A 23,565-nucleotide genomic window follows, 5' to 3' on the forward strand; every position below is an offset into this window, starting at 1 on the left:
TTTGTACTAGAGAATAAAAGAGATCTGTAAGAGGGAAATTAAGCTCCACTTATCTACAGATTCCGTACATGGTACACAATGTTTTTAAAATTTCCTCTTTTTTTTAATGTTTATTTTTGAGAGAGAGAAACAGAGCGCAAGGGGGGGAGGGGCAGAGAGAGAGGGAGACACAGAATCCGAAGCAGGCTCCAGGCTCCGAGCTGTCAGCCCAGAGCCCATCTTGGGGCTTGAACTCACGAATCGTGAGATCATGACCTGAGCCGAAGTCGATGATCAACCAACTGAGCCACCCAGGCGCCCCTTAAAACTTCTAATTTACATTGATTGATATACATTCACTTAAGAAAAATCAGAAAATACAGATTAGTGGAAAATAAGTAGAAGCCATTCAACTTCAGAGGTTGCCTTATGTTCAAAGAAAAGCTGAGGCATATTAAGAGTTTTATCAGGGGCGCCTGGGTGGCTCAGTCGGTTGGGCGTCCGACTCCAGCTCAGGTCATGATCTCGCGGTCCGTGAGTTCGAGCCCCGCGTCGGGCTCTGTGTTGACAGCTCAGAGCCTGGAGCCTGTTTCAGATTCTGTGTCTCCCTCTCTCTCTGACCTTCCCCCATTCATGCTCTGTCTCTCTCTGTCTCAAAAATGAATAAACGTTAAAAATTAAAAAAAAAAAAAAGAGTTTTATCAGTTTATTTGAACAATACGGATTCAAATTGGGCGGTGCCAAACCAGGAATGTTTAGGAGTATTCCAACAGGAGCGAGGGGAGAGGCTTCTATAGAGAAAAGGCGGAAGCAAAGCAAGGGAATTAACTGATTATAACTCAAGCAGTTGTATTATTTGAGAAAGTCGAGTTTGCTGTGATGGGTTGTCTTTAGGCTTTGATTTCTTAACCTTGAGACATTTACAGGCTTAGGTTTTAGTTTGCTTACTTAGGCTGTTAGATATTAGAACCACCTCACTCTACTTGTTTAATGAACATTAGTGTTAACATTTTAGAGTGTTAGAGTTCTAGATTGTTTTGTACAAGCAAGTACAGAAACAAATACGTCTTTTTTTTTTTAAATTTCTTTTTTAACATTTATTTATTTTTGAGACAGAGAGAGACAGAGCATGAACGGGGAGGGTCAGAGAGAGGGAGACACAGAATCTGAAACGGGCTCCAGGCTCTGAGCCGTCAGCACAGAGCCCGACGCGGGGCTCGAACTCACGGACCGCGAGATCATGTCCTGAGCCGAAGTCGGCCGCTTAACCGACTAAGCCACCCAGGCGCCCCAACAAATACATCTTTAAGACCAACAAAAATGGAATCCTGCGGTATATAGTATGTGTAGCCTATACCTTCGTACAACAGTGTATCACTATTTTATTTTATTTTATTTTTTTTCAACGTTTATTTATTTTTGGGACAGAGAGAGACAGAGCATGAACGGGGGAGGGGCAGAGAGAGAGGGAGACACAGAATCGGAAACAGGCTCCAGGCTCTGAGCCATCAGCCCAGAGCCTGACGCGGGGCTGGAACTCACGGACCGCGAGATCGTGACCTGGCTGAAGTCGGACGCTTAACCAACTGCGCCACCCAGGCGCCCCGTATCACTATTTTAGAACCTGCCAAAATTAACTAGGTCTGTTCTTTCTGGGCTAAGCTCTTGTTTTAATTTTTTTCAGTGCAGTGAGATAAAAGCTTCAGGATAGCAGGACCTTTCCTATCCCTCCCTTCTCTGTCTAAAACAATGCTAGTCTTGTTTTGAGCCCTTCTATGAAAGTAGGATTGTTTTCAACTCTTAGGCAGCCCTGGACCTTCCCCAGCCAGGGATCTCCTAACCAGCTTAGCTCATTTTTTCTTAGGGGCAGTTACAAAATTTTGCACGCAGCCCTCAGCCTCCTTTTGGACCACAGCTGGTTCAGTGAAAGGGGGAAGTTGTAAAGATTACCCCTTCTGTTTTCAATCGGGATGGGCTAGTTTATGCTACAGTTTAAGAAATAGCAGAATACCTCTCATTCATGCAGTATGTTTATCTTGTTCCATATACCTTAATTCTGGGATCCACGGTAACAAAGCTGTCACTGTCCGGAGCATCGTCAGTGTCTATGTCAGAGAGAAGAGCTTTCGTAGGCAAATTTATCTGCTTTTCAAAGTGTCACAGGTGATAGCTTTACCAAATGTTTTGCTACTGCATACATCGATCACTCATTTTCTAGCCTCAGTATACCACTTTCCATGTGGCCCAATGCCCAGCCCTTAAGCTTGTGTCTTTTCCTTTACTGTCTTTATTGTATCTTATTATGAATCTTTAAGTACTTATTTCTGTATCAGCCACATAAACTAACATTGTAGACACCCTGAGGTAGAGATAGCCCCCCGCTACCCAGAATTGGTCTGGATGTGAAGACTAAAGATGGCACACACACACACACCAAGACGTTCTGATCTGAAACAGTTTCTCGCTCACATAGGAAGGTTTTACAAGTAATAGTAAAGTCATTTATTTGATTAAGAGAAAATAGAAAGAAATCATAATCATTATTATAAACAGTAGAATCTTTGGTTTAAAAGAGGAGGGGGAGAATATAAGTAAAATTTGATCAAACCAACCAACTTTGTGATGAAAAATGAAAGTAACTTAAATGAAATTTTAAAGTAGGTATTTAGTACACTAAGTGTGAACTAAATGAATTAAAAGACAGAGATGATGGGTTTAAAAGGTACAGTTTGTATAGGAAAGGCAGGTAAATTCTTGACCAGTTTTCATAACCATTTGGTTCCCTAATACCCACCAAAAATGATTGTCTTTCTTTCTTTCTTTTTCTTTCTTTCTTTCTTTCTTTCTTTCTTTCTTTCTTTCTTTCTTTCAAGTACCCTGTAACGTAGGACTTTGAACAGAATTTGTTTTATTTTTTTATTTATTTTTTTCTAACGTTTATTTATTTTTGAGGAGGGGCAGAGAGAGGGAGACACAGAATCTGAAACAGGCTCCAGGCTCTGAGCTGTCCACACAGAGCCCGACGCAGGGCTCGAACTCACAGCCTGCGAGATCACGACCTGAGCCAAAGTTGGACGCTTAACCGACTGAGCCACCCAGGCGCCCCAGAATTCATTTGTTTTAATCCACTGGAGATATTACTTTTTTGGATGCTCAGATTGACCTTTCTTGACCCATGGGAGCCTCTTCAGGTCATCTTCTGGGTCCTTTTGCCGTTCCCTCCTCTCCATGGACTCTGATAGCTGTTTTGTGTTCTGGCACAACTAGATGTTAGACTCGCTTTCTTCATTTCTTCCTCTATAGACATATTGTCAGCCATTGCATGTAGGAGCCCTGATTCCTTTTAGTGGGAAATGGTGTATGGAAACCACAGTCTGGAGGTGCTCATAACTATGAGGCTGGTCATTGTTTCTAGGCCTTTTCTATGGAGAGAGCATATTTTCTGTCCAGCCCTTGAGTCACCTATTTCTTCAAGGAATGCTGGTTCCTTTTAGGGGACAGTGATATTTAGAAATGACAGTCTTGGCATCATGTAACTCCTGGTTCTCTGAACCAAGCAGGGAAATAGATGTAGGTATGTGTGCACGCATACATGCACCCTAACCTATTTCTAAATATTTATGTATATCAAAAATCACTGAGTTCTTCTTAATGCCTCAGAGTCTAGTGCAACGCTACAGAATTTATTCCAGCCTTCTCCTTTTCTGTATTTGCAACTTGCTACTCTGACAGTGAAAGATTATGCCGATTATTCTCATACTTAGTATCCCCATTATTTATTATGCATTTACTTACTTGCTCAATTCTTCCTTTCTGTAACCAAATTCCTGGCCGGGCTGTTGGAAAGCTAAACTCCAGACATGCCAGTCTCCACTCTTCCCTGCCAGCACCAGCCAAAAGGTTGGCCCCAGACCCACCAGCCCCTATCCCATCAACTGAGCGAGTTGTTAGAAAGTCAATTCTGATAAAATTTGTAATGAATAAAGTATTACAAAAAAGAGTCTAGATGATTGAAAAACAACTCCATAGAATTTCTAGAAGAGGCAGAACTGTCAAAATTAAAAATTTCAGTGGATGGGTATATAAAGGTAGATTACACATATCTGAGTAAATGGAAAAATAGAACACGTTGTCCAAAATGCAGCATAAAAAACTTCTTAAGAAAGAGTGAAAATATGGAAGACAGTTTATAGGTCAGGGAAGATAGAGCAAGAAAGGTCTAATGGACATTTATTCTCAGTTTCAGAAGAATAAGTTCTTATTTATTTCATAACATCTGAAATTATGGGAATTTGCCAGAATTGAGGAAAGATACCAATCCACACATTAAAGAATCACAAGTAGAATAAATAAAAATAAATCTACATTTAGACTAATTATAGTACAGTTGAAGAACAGAGAAAGAGCTCTTAAAATCATCCAGAAATAAACATTACCTTCACAAGAGCAGCGGTTAAATTGGGAAATGACTTCTCAACGGCAGTCACAGAAGTTAGAAGGCGATGTATTGAGAAAATAGCTGTCCAACTGTAATTCTAAAGCTGGCAAAAATATCTTACAAGAAAATAAAATAAAGACTTTGTCAAAGAAAACTAATGAGGGAGTTTGCTTCAAGCCTTTCTCAAAAGAAATTCTAAAAGAAGGTACTTGACACAGAAGGAAGTGTCAGATATCAGGAGTGAGTTATAGAAGGAAGAAGAACAAAGAAAGTTGCAAATGTGTGGGTGAGGGTAAAAGAACATTGACTGTTAAAGTACTTGTGGAATTAATATGAAAAGAGTTTGTAGCATTAAAATACAAGTCGCCAAGAAAACATAAGCCAGGAAGGGGGGAAAAGGCAGTTGGAATAGTTTAAGATCTTTTAATGAGCAGCTCTGACTTTTATAATAAGCAGTTTTTAAAAAGGATATCTTGATATTCAGCCCAGAATATAGAACAGAAAGTAGAACAGCTTTCCAGTTTTTCAGACTTGAATATTTTGAATTTTCAGATTTTGAAATATTCAGTGTTAGTATAACATGCATCATGTACCAAAATAGGTTTACTCTTATCCGTTACTTTGAATTACTATATCCCTGTTGCTTTCCATTTGTTAATTGGTCAGCAGTTAACAAATGTCTTCATTATTATTAATAAGTTACATGCTTTTCATTTCTACTTTTGTCTTGAAAATTGTACCAAAATTTTGATAGGCTAACAAAATATACTCCTAATTCCTTTCAGAATTATTTCCCAAATTGTCATACTTTAGAATGTTGTTTTATAACATGATATATGTTAGATTGATACATTATAATGATAAGTCATTATGATAACATAGTATGAAAGACATCAGTAGTTTGGGGGAGGATATATTATTTAGCAACAGCATCTGCTTAACTGACTCAATCTCAAGATAATATTAACCAGATGACTATAAAACTGATTATTTTCTTAGCAAATACTTTATTTTTTTTTAAATGTTTATTTTGTGTGTGTGTGTGTGTGAGAGAGAGAGAGAGAGAGAGAGAGAACATGCATGTGAGCAGGGGAGGCGTAGAACATGAGGGAAAGAGACAATACCAAGCAGGCTCCACGCTCAGCACAGAGCCCAGTGTGGCACTCAATCTCACTACCTGAGCTGAAATCAAGAGTCGGACACTCAACCTACTGAACCCCCCGGGTGCCCCAGCAAATACTTTCGTAAGGTTAATAACATCAGCTGTAAGTTTTGATTTGTATAACACTTTGGTATGTCAGCCTGTTGGAGAATAATTATAGCAAAATTTAAAAATACTTTTATTTTTATTTATTTATTTTCTTAATGTTTATTTTTGAGAGAAACAGAGACAGAACGGGGGAGGGGTAGAGAGGCTGAAGCAGGCTCCAGGCTCTGAGCTGTCAGCGCAGACCCTGACTCGGAACTCAAACTCGGGAACAGTCAGATCATGACCTGAGCCAAAGTCAGACACTTAGCCAACTGAGCTACCCAGGCGCCCCTAGTCACTTCTTTCATTTTTTTTTTTTTTTAATGTTTATTTATGTTTTGAAGGAGAGAGGGAGAGACAGAGCATGAGCGGGGGAGGGGCAGAGAGAGGGGGAGACACAGAATCCGAAGCAGGCTCCTGGCTCTGAGCTGTCAGCACAGAGCCCAATGCAGGCCTCAAACTCATGGACCACAAGGTCATGACCTGAGCTGAAGTCAGACGCTTAACCGACTGAGCCATCCAGGAACCCCTTAAAATAACTTTTAAATTTTTTTTTTTTTTCAACGTTTTTATTTATTTTGGGGACAGAGAGAGACAGAGCATGAACGGGGGAGGGGCAGAGAAAGAGGGAGACACAGAATCGGAAACAGGCTCCAGGCTCCGAGCCACCAGCCCAGAGCCCGACGCGGGGCTCGAACTCATGGAGCGCGAGATCGTGACCTGGCTGAAGTCGGACGCTTAACCGACTGCGCCACCCAGGCGCCCCTTAAAATAAATTTTAAATTGGGGTGCCTGAGAGACGCAGTTGGTTGAGCGTCCGATTCTTGACTTGGGCTGAGGTCATGATCTCACGGTCGTGGGATCGAACCCCCACATTGGGCTTTGCGCTAACAGCATGGAGCCTGCTTGGGATTCTCTCTCTCTTTCTTTCTCTGCCCCTCCCCCACTTGCTCTCTCTCTCCCTCCCTCTTTCTCAAAATAAATAAAAACTTAAAAAAATATTTTTAGATTTAATTAAATTGTGATAAATCCATTTTGAGAGGGTATATCTCTGAAGCTAAGCTTTTTTTTTTCTCTTTAACTTAGAATCATTTCTAATGAATCTTTCTCTATCATAGATCCAGTTAATCAGGAAACCCTAATGCATTTACTTTCAAAATACATCCAGAATTAAACGTTTTTCTAATGTTGACAGTACACCAGTAAGCCCCCAAAACACTCATTTTTTTACTTAAATTTTTTCGTTGTAGCTTTTATTTTATTTAGCAACCCTCATGGGGCTAAAATTGAGGAGAAAATACCATATTTCGTTGCCTCTAAAATTGCAGATTTCTCTCACATTTTAACACTTTTGAGATTGGGATGCATGTTATATTCTACAGCTTGTCATAATTTAATTGGCAGTGTTTTTCCTTTTCAGTAGTATGTAACATAATGGTTTTTTAAATAATCAGTTGTAGCTTAGATTTGAAGAAATACCAAAACATGAAGAGTGATCTATTTACAACAGTTAGAATTACAAATACAGGTGTTAATAGATTACTTTAGTGTTTAAAATTTTTATTAGCAAATGTATGTATTTAAGTTTTATTATCAAATCAGTAACAACAGTATGACCCACAGAAGTACATAAATTGAAATTTTCTAACAATTTAAAATCGGTCATTTCATCATAGTTGGCTATTCTGTCATAATAGTTAAAAAGTCATGACTTACAGCATTACAGTTTTTAAAAAAATTTTTTTTTTTCAATGTTTATTTATTTTTGGGACAGAGAGAGACAGAGCATGAACGGGGGAGGGGCAGTGAGAGAGGGAGACACAGAATCGGAAACAAGCTCCAGGCCCCGAGCCATCAGCCCAGAGCCCGACGCGGGGCTCGAACTCCCGGACCGCGAGATCATGACCTGGCTGAAGTCGGACGCCCAACCGACTGCGCCACCCAGGCGCCCCTACAGCATTACAGTTTTTAGAGTAGACCAGTAACTCTGCTTTACTCCCCCTCCATCCATACTTTTAAAACTCCTGTTCAGTTTCCTTTTGCCTCAAGCGAGAGAAGGAGGAGGTGTTCCTTGCAAAACACATTAAAAATATATATATTTATTGAGCCCTTAACCCTCTGCAGGGTGATGAGAAGACGGTGCTCTTATCCTTGTCTTCCTGTAGCTTGTCGTTTTCGAGCAGACACCTGTCTGTGTCTCTGTTTCTCTGACAGACATAAAACCATTAAAGAACATGGCAGTGTTATGTATAGCAAACGATTTTATTATTTTAAAATTACATGAATAATACTTCCCTTTCTTTAGAAACAAGCCCAACAATACTAAAGACTATATGCTTAAACATTAAAGTTCTTCTTTTCTTGTCCCCTTCCTCATATCCACTCAACCTCATCCCACGCTGTTTCCCTACAGTCATTTCTCTTCCTAGTTTGGCTAGGTAGGCTTCCAGACTTTTTTCCTATCTATTTTCAAAGATAGGCATAGTTCTCTTGGTCTAGTGAGTGATCAGGTTGGTTTTTATTTTACACAGTGTTTCTGTGCCTTGCTTTATTAACTTCATGTGTCTTTAGAGTCTCCCGTCAATACGTACATATCCTCTTTATTCTTAGGTGAAGAATTAAACAGAATGATCTGCCGTATTTTACTTGACCACCCCTATCATCAAATGTTAATGCAAAGTGAAAAATACTTGGTGCAGAGGACTTCATTTCTAACAGAAGTTAGAGCAAGTAACTTTGATACTCTACAAACAAGTGACAGTCTGTAGAAAGGAATCTGTATAACTGGACCTCCTTTCCTTTTGTCATCTTTTGTTATATGCTTCATTCCATCCGGTGGAGGGCTGGGAACTGTTACAAGTGAAATGTGTTTGATTTAATCTTCATTTTAGTCTCCAGTGATTACGTGCACTTTCCTCAAACCAGGATGCTGCTGTCAGTGAACTCTTTACATAAATATTTAATAAATGTGTGAGAAGCACCGGGTAATGTGTGGAAGTGCTGAATCACTAACTTGTACACCTGAAATTAATATTACACTGTATATTAACTGGGATTTAAATCAACACTTAAGAAAATATTTAATAAACATGGTTTACTGATGGAGTGGTAAAAATTGCTAAAGAAAAACACATGGCTTGTTCTTCAACTTTTGAGTTTTAAGATAATTGAGATAAATAATTTTGAAGAAAATTTGTGTGTAACATTCATTAGATACCCACAATGTACATTATATTTTATAAATAATAATAATATAGAGACTATTTATGTATTTTTTAGTGTTTGTTTATTTTTGAGAGAGTATGATTGGGGGAGGGATAGAAGAAGAGGGAGGGGACAGAGGATCTGAAGCGGCCTCTGCACTGACAGCAGAGAGCCCGATAGGGGCTCGAACGCATGAACCGTGAGATCATGACCTGAGCCAACTTCGGACACTTAACCCACTGAGCCACCCAGGCGCCCCTAGAGAACATTTAATCTTAAATAAGTTAAAGTAGTTTTAAGCAAAAGTCTCCAAGTTCTGCACTGACACTTACAATGAGATAGAATTTTTACTATTTAAATGCATGGAAAAAGTGACACGCTTCTCTTATCACTTACAAATATCCAACACCTTTGGGCTGCCTCTTAAATTGACCTAAATATGTGCATGGCTATAACCTTTAATATTATTTCTCTGAATTACTATGTGACACTCTTTTATTTTTAGCAAGCTTTTGTTTGTTCGTTTTTGTTTTAGTATATGCACATGCTAAAAGTTTTCAGAACAAATAAACAAAAATTATAAAGCGAAAGACAAGTCTCTATTCTTCCTCAGTCCTCCATTTCCATTCTGTAGGTAACTACTATCCTTTCAAAATATTTGCAGAAAATTAAAACCACAGTGAAATACCACTATACACCTGCTATTAGAATGGCCCAAATCCTGAACACTGACAGCACCTAGTGGTGATAAAGAACTCTCTCATTTATTGCTGGTGGGAATGCAAAATGGGAAAGCCACTTTGGAAGACAGCATGGTGGTTTCTGAGAAAACTAAACATGTTCATACCATACAGTCCAGCAATCATGCCCCTTGGTGTTTACCCAAAGGGGTTGCAAACTTAAGTCCACAAAAAAACCCGAACACATATGCGTATAGCAGCTTATTTCATAATTGCCAAAACTTGGAAGCAACCAAGATGTCCTTCAGTAGGTAGATGGATAAAAAGTATTTGCATGTCTTTCAGGCATTTTCTGGGTATATCCAAGTAGGTGTGTACATGTAATTTTCTTGTATACCTCAGTGGGATCATATTATAGGTATTATTCTATCCCATCCATCTTTTCATTTAATAATCTGTATTACTAAGGAATCTGTAGATGTCTCTCATTAACAGGGTAGATTTCCAAGAAACAGACTCTTGGGGCGCCTGGGTGGCGCAGTCGGTTAAGCGTCTGACTTCAGCCAGGTCACGATCTCGCGGTCCGTGAGTTCGAGCCCCGCGTCGGGCTCTGGGCTGATGGCTCAGAGCCTGGAGCCTGTTTCCGATTCTGTGTCTCCCTCTCTCTCTGCCCCTCCCCCGTTCATGCTCTGTCTCTCTCTGTCCCAAAAATAAATAAATGTTGAAAAAAAATTAAAAAAAAAAAAAAAAAGAAACAGACTCTTAACTCTAGAGAACAAACTGATGGTTACCAGAAGGGCGGGGGTGGGGGGATGGGTTAAATAGGGGACCGGGATTAAGGAGTGTATGTGTTGTGATGAGCACCTGGTGACGTCTGAAGTGTTGAATCACTGTATTATACACCTGGAATTAATATTACACTAACTGGAATTTGAATACAATTTTTAAAAAAATGGTATAGATTTACCATTTTACAGTTTTGGTTTTTTGTCTTTTTACTGTTACCAACAAAGTTGCTTGATCATTCTTGCACATATATCTGTATCTTTTATTATTATCTTTTATTATTTTATTACTATCTTTTATTATTTTCTTAACTCACATCCTTAATTCCCTAGTGCCTCTTTAAGTCCATTCCTTATTCTCTTGCAGAACTGTGATTATAATGTATATTATATGATTGTATAAATTAGACTTAGATTTACACACACATAACAAGTATATGCATAAAAAGTTTTCAAGAAGGGTGTACAGGTTTTCCCTTGCTATCCAAAAAGTAGAGTGTTCCTATAAACCACTTCATAAGCCGAAGTGGCTTAAAGCACTGAAGCAGTACCATTTCATAGAAGTTGAAAATTCTCTTTGGATTTCTTGCAGTTAACAAAAACAGATATGAGCATAGGTCTTTTGTAAAAGTAAAAGGACTCAAAGGAAACTTTGCGGGAAGTGGGAGAAACCTGTATAAGATGCAATTAACTGTGACTATCTTTGGATAGAGGGACCTACAGAGGTTGAGGGTGGTGGAGACTGTTACTGTTCATACTTAAGTTTTGGTATAGCTTGAACTTTTAACAATTTCCTTATATTGTGATTTAAAAAAATTAAAATGAAATTAGAAATTCTGGTTTATGTCCATAAGAAGCTATGCAGTTGGATAGATAGGGTATATATAGTTAAATCCAAACAAAAAAGCAAAAATACATCATTAATGTGGTATTTGCTACTTTTAAAAACACTTAAATACCTATAAATATTCAGGAAAAGGGGATAAAAACCTATCGAACTCTTATTATAGGTGAACATCAAAGGATTTCAGTAGATGAGCTATGTTTCAAGCATATTGTCACCCTTTTATTTCCATTAAGTCTGTTTCAAGTAAAATTTAAAGACAGAATACTGGAATCTGTCATCCGTATGTGTTAAAGCTAAGCTAAAGCTTTTATCATCTTCTTTCTCTTACTAAGTCTGCCAGAAATTCCTCCCAATCAATTCTTGAAACGTGGAAGTTTTCGGTCACTGGACAGTTTCTAAGTGATCCCTCCATACCTTACTTGAAAACCATAACCTTGAAAATACTGAACTGGCCTCCCAATTAATACTTCTCATTCCCATATGGTTAATCTCCTGGGACTTATACACATAGTACCTCCTTACCTAGAATACATTCTTTAGGCACTTACTATATTTCTAATAAGTGACATTGTGTTTAAGGATTTAGCTCACAGGCTCTTGTTTATTTATTTTCTCTGGATTTCTGAATTTGCTTTCATAGGAGTTATTTTTACTTTGAGGACAGATTTACATCCTAGACCTTATTAAATTATCATGCATTCTTAGAATTTCTTGGGTATGACCCACATTTGCGGGCTTCTCATATTTTGATACCTTTAAACTTGGTAGACATTTCTATAATACCGAAATCGACAATTTCTACTAATCTGCTTGTGCTTCTGAGAGTTTCTGGAAAGGCAGGACTAAGTGTATGTAGGGGTGAGCCCCCCCAGAAAGCCTGAGCAAAGTCAGGTTGGTGGAGTTGCTACACTTTTATCAGCACTACAGTTTGTGCTTTCTCATGAGAATTTGTTTTAAAAAGAAGAGGGAGGGGCACCCGGGTGGCTCACTTGGTTAAACGTATGACTCTTGATTTTGGCTCAGGTCACAATCTTACGGTTGGTGAGTTCGAGCCCCATGTCGGGCTCTGCACTGACAGCATGGAGCCACTTGGGATTCTCTCTCTGCCCTCTCTCTCCCTGCCCTTCCCCTGCTTGTGTTCTGTCTCTCAAAATAAATAAACTTAAAAAAATAATAATAAAAAGAAGAGGGGAAATTCTACTGTTAAAACAGAAGTTTTAATGAATCTTTTGCTGGCCATGGCCTTTCTTTCTGAATACTTTTCTTCTGGATAGTACCTGTTAGCTATTGTGAGAACATTATATTTCATCACCTAATCACCTTCTTGGCCTTAATTGAATCTTCATAGAATATGGCTAAAAATTAATTTGGTGTATCAGTTTCATGTATTCTTGTTAACAGAAGAAAGCAAGGATTGGGACTTAGGTTTGAATTGTTTGTTTGCTACGTATTAGTTTACGTGTCTTGAGGAAGCTGGTTTATTCTTTCAACTGTAACAAAGGTTAATATGAGAATTAAATTAGATACTGTTAAATGCAACACCAAAACATAGTTTTAATAAATGGTATCTAGTTGCAGAAGAGGTAGCAGTCAGAAGTAATGATAGTTAGCCCTAGTAGTTAAAACAGTTGTGACTTCTGGTTTTGTTTTGTTTGTAGGAAAAGTGATTTCTCTAATTCTTTCTTCAAGAATTGTACATGAGGTATCCATCTTTCCAAAATGGAAAATTAGTAAATAATGATAGGATTTAAAAATCATGAATACATTTGTATACAGTCTTATAAAAGAATGAGAAATAATATAGGGGCGTCTGGGTGACTGAGTTGGTTAAGCATCCGACTTCAGCTCAGGTCATGATCTCATGGTCTGTGGGTTCAAGCCCCGTGTTGAACTGCGTGCTGACAGCTCGGAGGCTGGACCCTGCTCCAGATTCTGTATCTCCCGCTCTCTCTGCCCCTCCCCTGCTCGCTCTCTCTCTCTCTCTCTCTCAAAAATAAACTTAAAAAAAAAAAAGAATGGACACTCTGAAATTAGACTGGTATAAATACTGACTCTACCACTTATTACTTGTATGCCCTTTCATACATGTGTAACTACTACCTTATCTGTAAAATAGAGATAAAAACAGTATAGACACCTCATAGGGTTATCGTAAGAATAATTCAGGCAGAGTATGTAGCATAGGACCTAAAAGGTATTATAAAGTAATTTTATTTAAAAAAAAAAAAAACTTCTTTTGGTTAAATATATATTATTCAATTTTATTTATTTCTTTTTTTAATTTTTTAATTTTTTATTAAAAAAAAATTTTTTTTTAATGTTTATTTATTTTTGAGACAGAGAGACACAGAGCATGAACAGGGGAGGGGCAGAGAGAGAGGGAGACACAGAATCTGAAACGGGCTCCAGGCTCTGAGCTGTCAGCACAGAGCCCAACGCGGGGCTCGAACTCGTGGACCATGAGATCATGACCTGAGCCGAAGTCGGCCGCTTAACCGACTGAGCCACCCAGGCGCCCCTTCTTTCTTTTTTTTTAAATCAAATCAAGAGTTGGATGCTTAACCGACTGAGCCACCCAGGCACCCCCCAAGTTATTATTTGTTGTTGTTGTTTTTTACATTTCATACTTATAAAATAGCCACAGCAGTTTTGAAACAAAAAGTACTGGAATCATGAAACATTTTTGTAGTGAGTTTTCCTTACGGCCATGTATTATTTTTTCCTTTAGGTTCACAATATTCTTGCAGAAATGGTGATGGGGGGGATGGTGTTGGAGACCAACATGAATGAGATTGTTACACAAATTGACGCCCAGAATAAACTGGAGAAGTCTGAGGTAAGAATGGAAAGTGCTCTAGGTAATGAAGGTAGAAAGCATGATCACGAATTATGCATGATGTGTAGCTTTCACCGTTTGTCCTTCAGTATCACCCTTTAAGGACAGCTGAGAGGCTTCTTCAGGTTATAAAAAATGGAATATGCATATCTTAGTATGTTCAATGTTCTGTGACTATTATCCACCTGATAGTGTTGTCTATTCTCTTTTAGTCACAGTTGTAACTGCCTTGGGTAATAAATAGTTCAGATTCTTGTTGCTTGAAAATTAAAGAGATTAGATATTCAAATAATGAAATCAGAATTTGCCCTACAAAACCTAATTCAGTAATTATCAGGGAAATCCAAGAACTGGTATTTTTAAAGACTTATAAATTTAGTGTCACAGAACTATTTCTGGGACAGGAGAGGAGAGGAAATGGGATTCTCATGAGGAATAGAGCATTTCATTTGTTATGGTTTCAGTTGCGGCTTAGCAAGCCTGAGTGAACACTGAAAAAAATTCATTGCCTTAATTGCTTAATTCTGGATCCTTCTCAGAGGTCACAAGTTGGCTAAGGCACATATTTTGTACACTGATACATGCATTCATGGCTTTTACTGCATTCTAGATGAGAAAGATTTGGTTAGTCGTACGTGCCTAACTTTGTTCTGTTAGATTAGGTGCATGAGAATCAACCAGCACTTTAGCATTGTATACAGTCCTGCTTGAGAATTTTAGTGATTCTTTCCTCAAGTACTGATTATCAATAACAGGTACTGTAGCTGAGCCACTCAAGTTCACACGATTTTGGTTGTTTCTTGTTATAATAGTGGAAGTTTAGAAAGATGAATAGTCTTGATATCTCATTCAACACTGTATTTGCTACCTTTGATATTTATAGTCATAACTCAGATTAGAAAAACAAATTGTATATTTATAATTATTAGTTCAAGTTCAGGTGTTTGGTTGATTTAAAGTAAATATTACTATAAAAGCAGCAAGGTATTAAAAATATGCTAGCATTAATTTATAACAGGTGAGTTCTAAAGAGTTTTTATCTTGTTGGTACTTTAAAGGATCAGTTTAACATAATAATGCTATGCTCATTGGAATAGAATGAAACATAGGATGATGGATAAATCCAGCATCTGAGAATTAGAAATAGTTGAAGCTTTGTTGAACATTTTCCAGTGTTTTCCAATAGCTCTGGATTTCTCTTTATCTCAATTTACCATCCCTATGATTGCCCAAAAGAGATACTTGTAATGGTGAAGAGCTTGAAATTATGATTCTTTTCAATGACTATGTATAGGCTGTGTGTTCTACGGCCATTTTTAAAATACTGGTTTTTGAAAAGGGAAAACAAACTAGATTAATACAGAAAGCTTTGTTTTAGGACAAGGTAAAGAGCCAGAATATTATTGACTATAGTTGGTTTGTCTTATTGTTTAGTATAGTAAGAGATTTACTATAACCTCTGAGCTGTAAAGTCTTAAGTGATAACTTGAAATTTATGTAATCTGTTAAAACTTGCTTTACAAAAATGTGTGGATATAGATTTTAAATGCCAAGAGACAGTGACGCAATCCATTAATAATCTGTCAGAAATGAATGGAAATGTGGTAATTGATGATTTCTGTGTGATTATCTGTAAAAATATATTGACCTTTTGTCTGGAATATTCACATTCCAGGTATTTCTTTAACTTCTTTTCATGGATGGTGTCCTCCTTTTTTTTTTTGGCCTTGGTTTGCTGTTTATAATACTGACAGAAGTCATGAAGGACCTATTATAATTGCATAATGGATATTTGTTTTCTGATTGTCCAGTACAACTTTGTTAATGAGGCAGTTTTTCTTATCTGTGAAAAGCAGTAAAATACAAAATTTACATTTTCAATGGAAATCATTATAAGAATACTGTAACTTACAAAAAAGTCTTTTCACAGAACCATTTCTATTTAAAATGGTTTTAAGTACTGGTGAAAAAAGTACTGATATTTTTCATCCACTGATCATCTTTTAACCCGCACAATCTGCTGTTTTCTGGTACAAATTAGGAGAAAAAGAAAATCTGGGAATAAACCACAACATTGTTTTTTATCAAGTATATCTCTAGATGTGATGTCTGCTAATGTTTTAAAGTAGGATTTTGAATTCAAGTGAGGCCATTTAGTCCTGATCATATTTTCAGAAAAATAATGTTGACTTGGTGTAATTTTTCTGTAGTTTTCATACGTATGTTTTGAAGACTACCACCTTTATTCCAGACACATTGAAATGTCGGAAGTTTTCATATGGGTCCCATTTCCCTGTTTCTCTTAACTGGGCATTTATACCAAATATATGAATGATTATAGAATCATCCAGAATTATTTGAGGACACACTATAAGCTTTTTTTTATCTGATTCTTACTAACTTTTAGTTAAAATGCAAGCAAACACTTGCCAAGAAAGAATCAAATTCCAGAATATCATGGTTGATGAAAAGACCTGAGGGGTATCATTTTTAAGATTAATTTAAGTGATATTTAGAATATCATTTATCTTTTAGAAATCAGCCTAGGTATATTTAAGGTTAAACCTCTTGAGATGCAACATGGGTATATCTAGGTGCCTTTACCATGTCAGAAATTGAAGAGTTTATTATTTTGGCTTAAAAGTAGTATATTTCCAGTGACAGTTGGAAGTGAACCACCTCAGTTCCCAGTGTAAGCGAAGATCAGCCAGATCTTTAAGGACAGTAGAAACAACCATATGCTCTGAATGTATTTTCATCTATCCTGACTTGACAGAAAAATGGTTTACTAACAATGTGGTCTGGGAAAAGGTTTAAGCTGGGAGGTTGATGGGTTTGGGAGAAGTTGTCAGAGGCACTCAGGAATCTGCCTGAGGAATACAGGACTCCCTGGGGGTGGGGGTAGAGGGGTGGAGTCGGGGAGACTTGTTAGCTTTTACGTATTTCATGTTATTTTTAAGATGAATAAATGGGGTAAATGGGTCTGAATATAGTCACTACTTTTTTAAAGTCAGTCTTCTTTTTTTTCCGAACATCCTGATCTTTCTAGCTCTTTCCATTCTTCTCTCTTACAGACCTTTATCTTTCAATCTCCCAGACAGGACAGGTAGACAAGGTATTGCTGACTTTGAGAAAAATGTACTTTAACAAAGGGAAAGCAAAATGATGTCAAAGGCAATTAATTATTTAGGCCAGACTCAAAAATTCTTTGTGTTAATGAACCCATGTAGTCCCTGTAGCCAATTTTCCATTCTAGTTTCTCCTTGTAGTTTCTTCATCTTTTATTGGACTTACTGTATTTTACTAGTATCTCATCGATGTCATGTTTGTTGTGTTTTGTCTGCCTGCATTGTGAAAGGAAAGTAAATTTTTTGTTCTTTTTTTTTAACATTGTCATTTAACTGACAAATTACATTTGTAGAAATGACAGTTTACTTTTATATAAAAATTTAGAGTTTATTTCGAGAATCATATGGTAGAATCAATCTTAATTTAACTCTCACAGCTAGTTTTTTCTCCATCTTTCAAATTAGAATTCTAACATAAAATTGCCTGCTGAAATTTGGAAGCTGTGCTTTGAAAACTAAAGGCTTCATGAACCTTTAAAGTTTTGCATACAAAGTGAGAAGCAGTGAAGGCTTAGAATAGTGACTTAAATAGTACTTTCTCTCTCCCCATAATGGTTTTCAGTTCCAAAGTCTTAACAATTGCTTTTATGTTTTTGACTAACAAGTACATATTAAAAGTGGCCAACAAAAAGTATCAGGTAACAAGTCTCCTAAAACTGCACTAAATGTTCTAAAAATTGGAATTAAATATTTTGACCAAAATAAAATGGCTTTCCAGCATAGCAACCTTCTGACATCCCAAACATATTAGAATAAGACTCAGTAGACTCCTAGCTTCATAAAACTCTATATTCTCTGACATTTTGTGTGCATTTTTTCACACCCTAAATTAACTGTGTAAAGAATTTTTTAGAAATTTCAATCTAAATGATGATGAACAGCCTTTTCTGTACAAAAATCAAAGTGCTTATAGTCCTCCATTAAAAAATTTCAAAGTGAAAATACTATATTGAGTCCCATAGAGGGAAAAAAAATTTGAATTCACAAAATGCTACTGAGAATTTGGCATTGTTTTTCAGCCGTGAATTTATTACTTTCTGGATGGGTTTGAGAAGCTGCAGCATACAGGTGGCTTATCTTATCCCAAGATTGCGGGTTGTGTCATGAAGCTAGGAGTACGACGTTTGGTCCTTAGATCTGTATTACTTTATCCCTGGAATAGAAAATCCATAATGGTCTCATTTACTCCACTGATCCACGTCACTGCCAATTTCTACGTTCTAGTCTTTAATGTATGTCAGATTGTTATTTTCTAGCCAAGAACTGCTTGGGTCTGTTAACTTCCATCACGAGAACTAGTAATTAGATTTCTTCTCTTTTGAAATCAAGTTTCTATTTTCAAAGAGCAGAGAGTAAGAAAAGTGGCCCTGAGACACAGTGATGTTGGAAGGTCAGGTTGTGAGTTGGTCCCTGCTTCTTACCTTGACATGCAGTTATTCTATTCTTCTACAAAATTACAGTGAGGACCCCCTGAGGTCATTGGCACAGTCAGAACTAGTTCTGTTAAATCTGCGAATTGGGCACGAATCTGCTATATTTATCTCACACAGGCAAATCCTGTGCTTGAAATGAAAATATACCTGAAGATTATATAAAACGGATTATATGATTGGGACGGTTTATAAATTTTTAAATATTCTAATTATGATAAAACTTTTTGATAAAATGTTCCAGTTCTTGCTCCCTAAAGGACTGTCATTAGCAGCATTTCTAACCTGTTTGTTTCTAATTGTAATATTAAAGCACTGCCTTTAAAGCAAAGAACAAGCCTGTTACAAGATCCCAGATTAAGTTATTCTACCTTACGTTCAGAAAGTAAAATACTGACATTTCCTATTTTGCTCAAAACGTGCATTCAAGAACTGCCATTATTTTGTTAATGATTTTGAGTCTGAAACCATTTAATACTGTGTTTATTAATGTTGATGTTCTTTCACTTTGCTGTTAGGTCAAAATTATGAATGTGCATATAGCAGCTGCCAGCAGGAAGGGTGGGTAAAGGTTTCAGTAGGTACAAATTAATCCCCCTACCATCTTACTTGGCATTTCAAGCTGGGAAAAATATTTCAAGATGGTAGGATAGTATTTTATGTCTTAGATGAAATAAATATCTAGATTCTTTCCTTTTCCCTTCGAGAAAGTCAATTGCTTTATTGCATGAGGAGAAGGGAGCCTTTGAAATGTATTTTAGCAATGCTGCTTTTTCACTTTTGCTTGCACATATTTTGTTTATTTTTGGGTCTGGCAATTTAAAAACAAAATCAAAAACAAATCATATCCATCCATTACTATCTTTGTGATTCAAGTGCTTGAAATTTTCGAGAGTATGTCTGTATAAGTCTTCTATCTGTTTGGCCTCATTTTGGTATACTTGCAGACTTCATTTTGTTTTCTTTCTCTTAATTCTGTTAATTTATTTAATCCCATGGGAGAGAAAACATGACCATCCTTTTATATACTGTACTTCATTCTCTCATCCAATTCATACTCTTAACTGCTTTGGAGTCACATATTTATTTTTGTTAGTGGAGTCGCTGCAGTCGGCCTGCCATGGTGGTGCTCGAGTACAATAACATAGACAGAAACAAGTTATTTCTCCAGTAGGGTTTCATTCTTTTTATTTCTGCTTTGTGTCAGCTGCGTAATCTCAGATCTTTAAGAGAGCTATGTTGTGCTGTCAGAGTATCTTAATTTTACATTTTACATTGTACACACTACTAACAAGTCAGGTAAGCCTAATTTCTGTAAATTTTAGTGTCCAAAAAAAACCAAACAAACTAGTACACATTATCTTGTTGCTTTGAATGTATGTTACTGAAGGAAAAATAAGCTTAACTAAGATAAAATTTACTTTATACCTCTCTGTTGGCAAACTTACCTCCTGATGGCAAATTACCTCATTTATATTTTTTTCTTTAATAAAAATGTTTCAGACTTCACTGTCATGGAAGTCTGAAAAAGAAGTTTGTTTTACAGCACTTCTGGTATTGACCACCTGAATAGTCTTTTTTTTTTTTAAAGCCCTTCATTTTTATATAGAGATATTGAAAGCTCATTTAAGCATCTGTTTACTGATCAGCAGTCCTACTTACATTTTTCTTATATTTCATATTCTGCAGAATCTGATTTCTTAAAATGTTAGTTTAATTAAAACTTAATTGAAGTACACATTACAGATTTTTTAAATTATTTCCTACCATTTAAATTCATGACATACTACACAAAAGTGTTGAACATGCTTGAGAAATAATTTGATTCTCTTAATTCATTTGCGTGTTCCGAATAGTTACCATCCTTTGCATGTCTACGGCTTGCTGCTTATGTTTAGAGGAATTGTAGTTTGTTGTACTTAGAAACTTCTTTTGGTTTTACATAATAAGAACTTGGCACATATATGCTATTTAAATCAATTGCTATATTGACTTTATGTATTCTCATTAGCAGCTAACAGTCGACACCATCTTTGGTCACAAAGAAACGACTTAATCTAAAGAAATTTAACAGGACGCATTTTTATTCTCATTTTCTTTGCTCAGGTTCAGTCTAGAGCTGTTCATGGTACAGGGTGGTATGGAAAAGAAGGCTTTCTGACAATGACATTTAATACTGACAAAAATTATTTTCACTCTTTATAAAAGTTAAAACCATAGCATCCAGTAAAACACACACACATATCTACTCTCTCTCTGTCTCAGTAATAAAGTCCTCTAATAATTCCTGCCTTTTAAAATATTTGTATTCAAATATCTTATCAATACTTTTTCATAATCTACTCATCATTTGTACCCTGTATAGACACATCCAAGTAAAAATGGTGGCAAGTGGTTTTTAATTAGAAAGATACGAGCTCCAGGATGGCTGTAATTCTGTAAAATAATTTTTGTTCCTTGGCAGACAACAGATTTTGGGCGAAAGGAAGAGAGCCTATAAGATGGATCCTTCTTTGGTCCTAAACCATTCTAAATTTTGGTAGCTAGACGTTGAACTTGAGATAATCAGGTTAAAGACCCTTTTGGATAAATATGCAATATTTATTCATATCTCCAACATCTTTTGGGGGTACACAAATTAACTGCATTGCTTCAGGTAGGTATAAATGTAGAGGTCAATGAAAAACAACTAACCTCTATTCACTTAACAAAAATTGAATACTCCAGCCCTATTTATTTTCAATTGGATATGGAGTGTTTCATTTATATCACCCTATCACCCTTATCATTGCCTGTGTGGACCATAGCTATTATTAATATTATTTTACTGATTTTTCTATTATTTCCAATTCTGACTTGATAATCCATGGCTTTTATTTCATTGCTTAACAATGTTTGTATCCTTTATTCAGCAAATAGTTTACACTGGCCTATTTTGTATCAGTCAAGATTTTTCTCAGGTAACAGCTTTATTATTACTCTTATTTTAATTAACAAAAGAGGTAGGATTACATATGAGAAAAAGACCTAAAAGTTCAAAAAGGGACTTAAAACTAGTGTTTCTAATTACACAGACATTGTCTCATATGTGTAATTGAAGCAAAGTGGAAGATTTGTTTCTGTTACCTAATTGTCTGCTTTTGTGCAAGATGATGTGTGCCACTGAATTCAGACGTGTTTGTTGGCTTTCTTATATCACCTGAATAAAAATGGATGAAATCTAAATATAAATTAAATCCCAAAAGTATGAAGACTCTTGTAGCTATTTGAGAAAGATGATACATTTGCATTTTTCTTTTAAATTTTAAGCATATTTTCTTTGAAAATTATTTCACAGATTATAAATTTCCCTATTAAGAATAAAGCCAAATATCGTACACTAATGTTACTAGAAGCTTTAAAATTCAGTTATTTATAGAAATACTGCCTTTTGTATTCATGCTATTCTATCTCTAAATTTGTATATTGTAAACTGAACATATGTCATTGAATCTACTTTATATGACAAAGTATTTTTAATCATTATATTGTCTCTAATGCATCGAAGGGTTGGAAAGATCCTCTTTGTTGCAGTCTCATTTTCAGGCAGAACTGTTCTCTTTGGACTGAGGCTTTACTTGAAAAGCCTGATTTTTTTTTTTCAATGTTTTAGAACTTTCCTAGAAAAGTTTAGAAGAGCCTCCACAATTACAAGAATTTTTTTTAAAAAAATTTGTCGTTTTGAAATGTTTTAAGGAGTTGGCTCTAAGTAAAGAAACTAAGCAAGCATGATCTATTACTTTCAGTTTTTATTTCATAGCACAGTTTGATAATAAATGCTATTTCAAAAGCAAAAAGAAAACAAAAAACAATAACAACAAAAAACAAACCCAAATCCATCATGTTGTTGCAAGAGATGTTTAAAAAGGAACTAATGTAAAATATGCCTCATGCTTCTATTATAAGTCAGTAAGTCAGGATATAGGTGAAGATGTAGTTTTTGTCATCTGCATATTGTATGTGGTATCTAAGCACAGGTTAATTTATTTGTATGTAAATCTTTCCGTTGTTATCATTGCATGTATTCGCTGTACTTTTTAATGTGTCAACTGTTTTCTCTTTATAGATTAGAATTTCAAAGTAACCATCCCATACCAATTCCAACTACCATCTGGTCTCTAAGCTTGTTATATGAAAATCTTTTATCATTGTCCTCCATTTTTAGTGTTTTTTGATGAGCTACACCTGAGTTGTACATTTTCTTTTTCTTTTATTTGCTTCTGTATACAGGCTGGCTTAGCGGGAGCTCCAGCCCGTGCTGTATCAGCTGTAAAGAATATGAATCTTCCTGAGATCCCAAGAAATATTAACATTGGTGACATCAGTATAAAAGTGCCAAACCTGCCCTCTTTTAAATAAAAAAAAATTAAAAAGGCCACTCCCAGGTAAAATCCAGGGGGAAAAGTCATCTAAGTTTACCATGCAGTTGTTTACCAAAAATAGAGGAGGAGAGTCTTAACTTTTGCTCTTGGATTGAAGTCAAGGTACTGTAGAGAAGTTGTGTAAAACCCGTACGGAAGTTCAATGTTGCTTTTCCTGCTCAGTGATTTTGAAGAAATGGGGTAGTTCCAGTGTGATACTTCACTTTCTTTTCTAAACTGCATTCCCGTGCCCACCTAAGGCATGCCTCTATGTATTGGCTACTACAGTATTTCAAAAGGTGTGTGAGACATTTCTTTCAACTATGTACAATCCAACTGTTGGTGTTTTGTATGGATCACAAGTGCAGCATTCCATAGTTCTTTCTGTTATTTGTCACACTTGTTATTTAAAGAACCAAGTATGTATTGCATGAAAACATTATGATCTTTTTCTCTTAGTTTAAATAAACTCCAAGGTAACTGGACTTCTAAAGCACCTTTCTGTTTGCCTGATATCTACTTTAGCAATAATTTTTTTACGACCCTCTGACTCAACAAAGTAAATAAAAGTATATTTTATCACTGTTAA

The 23,565-nt window shown here is 36.3% G+C and overlaps 1 protein-coding gene across 4 annotated transcripts in view; it reads left to right on the plus strand.

Annotated features, from left to right (window-relative positions):
• Positions 1–23,565, plus strand: part of AP3S1 (adaptor related protein complex 3 subunit sigma 1) — a 74,384-nt gene extending 50,819 nt beyond the window's left edge. For 2 of the 4 annotated variants that reach the window (XM_040444270.1, XM_040444269.1), the window contains 3 exons: positions 13,911–14,018; positions 17,093–17,133; positions 22,846–22,952. In XM_040444270.1, the coding sequence (XP_040300204.1) occupies positions 13,911–14,018; positions 17,093–17,128 (144 nt within the window). In that variant the 3' untranslated portion in view covers positions 17,129–17,133; positions 22,846–22,952. Of the gene's footprint in view, positions 1–13,910; positions 14,019–17,092; positions 17,134–22,845 lie in introns of all 4 variants that reach the window. The other 2 variants (XM_040444268.1, XM_040444267.1) reach the window with 1 other exon arrangement.

Source organism: Herpailurus yagouaroundi, unplaced genomic scaffold (genome assembly GCF_014898765.1).
Source record: "Herpailurus yagouaroundi ecotype Mexico unplaced genomic scaffold, PumYag 192, whole genome shotgun sequence".
Classification (NCBI taxonomy): domain Eukaryota; kingdom Metazoa; phylum Chordata; class Mammalia; order Carnivora; family Felidae; genus Herpailurus; species Herpailurus yagouaroundi.